Source organism: Chinchilla lanigera, unplaced genomic scaffold (assembly GCF_000276665.1).
Source record: "Chinchilla lanigera isolate Chin_1 unplaced genomic scaffold, ChiLan1.0 scaffold00030, whole genome shotgun sequence".
Taxonomy (NCBI): Eukaryota; Metazoa; Chordata; class Mammalia; order Rodentia; family Chinchillidae; genus Chinchilla; species Chinchilla lanigera.
The window spans coordinates 21,854,014-21,857,819 of record NW_004955431.1 but is presented as its reverse complement, the minus strand read 5'-3'; the positions used below and the strand labels follow the sequence as shown (position 1 = coordinate 21,857,819).

At 60.3% G+C, this 3,806-nt stretch overlaps 1 protein-coding gene across 1 annotated transcript in view; it reads left to right on the top strand.

The window, feature by feature from the left end:
* Positions 1 to 272: 272 nt before the first annotated feature.
* The window catches only part of Vax1 (ventral anterior homeobox 1), a 3,912-nt gene continuing 378 nt past the window's right edge, over positions 273 to 3,806 (top strand). Inside the window, exons 1-3 of the mRNA XM_005387908.1 lie at positions 273 to 513; positions 1,628 to 1,815; positions 3,585 to 3,800. Of these exons, the coding sequence (XP_005387965.1) occupies positions 273 to 513; positions 1,628 to 1,815; positions 3,585 to 3,800 (645 nt within the window). The remainder of the gene's footprint in view (positions 514 to 1,627; positions 1,816 to 3,584; positions 3,801 to 3,806) is intronic.

Below are 3,806 nucleotides of genomic sequence, written 5' to 3'. Positions count from 1 at the left end.
CTGGACGTGCTCAGAGGACGCGGGCGCTGACGAGGCGGCCTCGCCGCTGCTCCGCCGGGATCCTGGACTGGAGCGACCGTGTCTCGGCGAGCGCGCCACACTCGGTCGCTGCTGACCCGCCCGCTGCCGCCGAAGCCGCCCCGCGGGGACATTCATTCTCCTCGCCCGCCTCTCGGCAGACCGAGCTTAGGGGCTGCGTTGTGGGGGTTTTGTCTCCCTTTGCCTTTTTATTTTTCTTTTCTCCTTTCTTCTTTTTTTGTGTTGTTTTGCCTATGTTCGGGAAACCAGACAAAATGGACGTCCGGTGCCACTCGGACACCGAGGCCGCCCGGGTCTCGAAGAATGCGCACAAGGAGAGCCGAGAGATCAAGGGCGCGGAGGGGAACCTCCCCGCCGCCTTCCTCAAGGAGCCGCAGGGTGCCTTTTCGGCGTCGGGCGCTGCGGAAGATTGTAACAAAAGTAAATCCAGTTCCGCAGCCGACCCGGATTATTGCCGCCGGATCCTAGTCCGAGGTAGGCATGAGCAGGGCAGGGCTGTGGAGCGTGTTGTTTGGGGGAGACCCCCGGGCGGGAGCTGCGCCCCGCCGCCGACCAGGGAGGGGGTGCCGGCTAGGACTTCGGAGAAAGTTGCTGGTCTTCCTCTCCCCCGGGCCCGCCGGCCGCCGGGGTCTTGAGCCTGGGGCTCACCTGGGCGCGCTCTCCAGGGGCCTCGCTCCCCGAAGCCCGAGGGGCCCCGCCCGCCTCGCTGCAGAGGGAGCCGAGGGGCTGCGTGCACCCGGCCGGCCACCAGGCTGCGGCCTCCGACCCGGGGAAGGAGCAGGCAACTGCGGGAGGACGTGTGCGCGCCCTGCGGGCTGGAGGACCTGCTGGGAGCTGGTCTGCGGGATCCCGCGCCTTGGCGCGCCGAGCACCCCACTGGAGCGCGGGCTTGGAGGAACAGCCACCGATCGCTGGCCACGGCCCTGCAGGTTGGCGCGCTGAGCCGAGAGCCTTGGCGCTGCGCTCCGGGCCTGGCCGCTGCTGCCAGGAGAGGCGGCCGAACTGGGTGTCCGGGCCACGGACGGCGCCTTCTGTTTGGCTCGGCCTCGCTCGAGCGCGGCGAGCGCTCAGCCCGGGCAGCGGTTGCAGCAAGGCCGGGCCCCAGCTCGGCGCCGCCCCGCCAGCGGCGAGCCAGGCCCAGCGGGCCTGGACTCCGTCCCTCCTCCGTATGTTGCCTGGGTTCCGAGGGCAGGAGAGCCCGGGTGGGCGTGAGACAGCTTGGGCATAGGCTGCTTTATAGCCTCGGGCCGCAGAGCCTTGGCTGGTCAGCGAGAGCACTCTTAGGCCACAGGGGACCCGGATGGGGCAGCCGAGCTCCCCAGCCCAGAAGGAGCATCTTTCTATTTGGAACTGATTTTTACCACTGTCCTGTCTGGAAGTCTCTACGAGGTCTGGTCCTTACTCTGTCAGTGATCTGGAGCTAGCCCCCACAACCCTCGCCAAAAAAACCCTGTCTGCTTTTCGGCTGTATTTGTCCCTCTCCGCACCCCTTGTAGGCTGCTGGGGTCTATGTCCCCAAAGTCAGCTCTAGCCAAGGAGGTGTAGCGAGACGGGAGAGTTCTGGCGGCTGACATCTCCCCTTCCCCAGATGCCAAGGGGTCCATCCGCGAGATCATCCTGCCCAAGGGCTTGGATCTGGACCGGCCCAAGAGGACGCGCACGTCCTTCACCGCGGAGCAGCTCTACCGGCTGGAGATGGAGTTCCAGCGCTGCCAATACGTGGTGGGCCGCGAGAGAACGGAGCTCGCCCGGCAGCTCAACCTCTCCGAGACCCAGGTACCCAGCAGCCAGGCTGCACACAGCTCTGCACCAGGCTCCCTCCCCACCAACACCAGCCTGCTCATTTCATTTCCTAACCTGGCTTTGGACAGAGCTTCTCAGAGGACGTGGAGGAGTTGGAGCAGATTGGGAAGAAAGGTCTAAAGATTTCTTCCCCTTCCATAAACCAGCCTTTATCTGTAGGTCCTCACATCTTCCAGGGCCTACATTCTATATAAGCTGGCCTGGCCCAGGAGGCCCAAATTCTATCCTTCAGTAATTCATAAAGGTTTCCAGTCTTGAAAATTTTCTGCTTACTCCTGCTCGTACAAAGAACTGATTTTCTGCCTGTTTCTGGCACCCCATTTCAGCCAGATCTCTAGACACCACTCTCTTTGGGGCCCCAGCTTTACCATGTACCCAGACCTATTCTTCAGGAAGTGGGACTAGAAAGAGGTACAACTTCTAGACAATTCTGTGTCCCAGTTTGGCTGCCCCTGCCTTGACCCTTACAGTTCTTTCTGGTTTTGTGCTGGACCCAGTCCTGAGCACCAGGAAACCCTATCTTCTGTGCCAGTGGTGTGGGAAATGAGATGGGTCATGGACCTGGGATGCTGGGAACCTGTGCTTTCAGTCTTAACGTCAAACCTGTATGGTACCCAGTGTGGGCATGTGATCTCAGTGCCTAGAGTGGTTGTAGGACTAAGAACTCGGGGGGCTGGCCAAAGCATGCTACCAGCTTGCCCCAGGTAAGACATCTTCTTTGGGAGGAGCACAAGTTCCTTTCCCAATACCTAGCTTTGACATACTGGGGGAATATTTTAAGCCTGGGATTTGGGTTGAATGCTGAGGACTGGTGACACGTGGGATGTTCCTTTGCAGTTTGAATTGACATAGTAACTTTCCCTCATCTTTCTGCCACTACCCCTTTTAGTTTTCAAAATCTAGACCGGATAGCCTTTCCATATAGCTGCCACACTGTATTTGGGTCACTGCTGGGTCAGCAGAGGGGCAGAAGAAGAGGAATTGAGCAGGCTGGTGGAGAGTAGTATTCCATCTACCTCAGCTCCTATCTTCCTTCCAGGATTCCCAAATTCATGGTGGAGAACAGCAGGAGTGGTAAATTAAGAGTATCACTTACACTCTCAATCCAGCTGGCTTATAAATTCCATCTTGGGCAAATTATTCCTTGGACAGGCACCTTCCCTTCTTGCTACTGGTTCATGGTCAAGTCAACCTAACAGGCAGGAAACAATCCCTTCAGGCCTTCAGCAGGACTAGCACTTCTGGGGCTAAATTTGAATGCAGTGGAAGAGGGCCTCGGACTAGGAAGGCTGAGAAACCCTCCTGTTACCCAGCCGCTCCCCACACTGCATCCTGATTCTGGTCTCACACTCTCTGTTGTAAATTCGGGATCCGGGGCCAGCTGATTCATATATCTATGAACCCCAAATCCCACTGCGGGTAGCACGGCAGCCCAGTGAAACCCCCTCTGGTCTTCCTTTGAGTTAGTGTCTTGGACATTTTTATTATTTTGGTTTTGTAACTGGCGCCGGCCTCAGCCTGCTTCCGTGACCCGGAAGCTCAGCCCAGTGGAGCTGCGTCCCCCTCGTGGCGACAGCGGCTTCCCTGGCCTTTCTGGCCCGGACCTCTCCGGCGGTGGCGAGTGGGGGTGCGGCTAGGTCTGGGGAGGGGGGCTCCAGGAGTCCTCGTGCCCCCGGAGCCCTCCGCTTGACCCTTGTCTTCCCTGTCCCCTTCTCTCACCCTCCCCGTGCCCCGGCGCGCAGGTGAAGGTCTGGTTCCAGAACCGGCGCACCAAGCAGAAGAAGGATCAGGGCAAGGACTCGGAGCTGCGCTCGGTGGTGTCAGAGACCGCGGCCACGTGCAGCGTGCTGCGGCTGCTGGAGCAAGGCCGCCTGCTGTCCCCGCCTGGCCTGCCTGCGCTGCTGCCGCCTTGCGCCACGGGCGCTCTCGGCTCGGCGCTGCGCGGACCCAGCCTACCGGCCTTG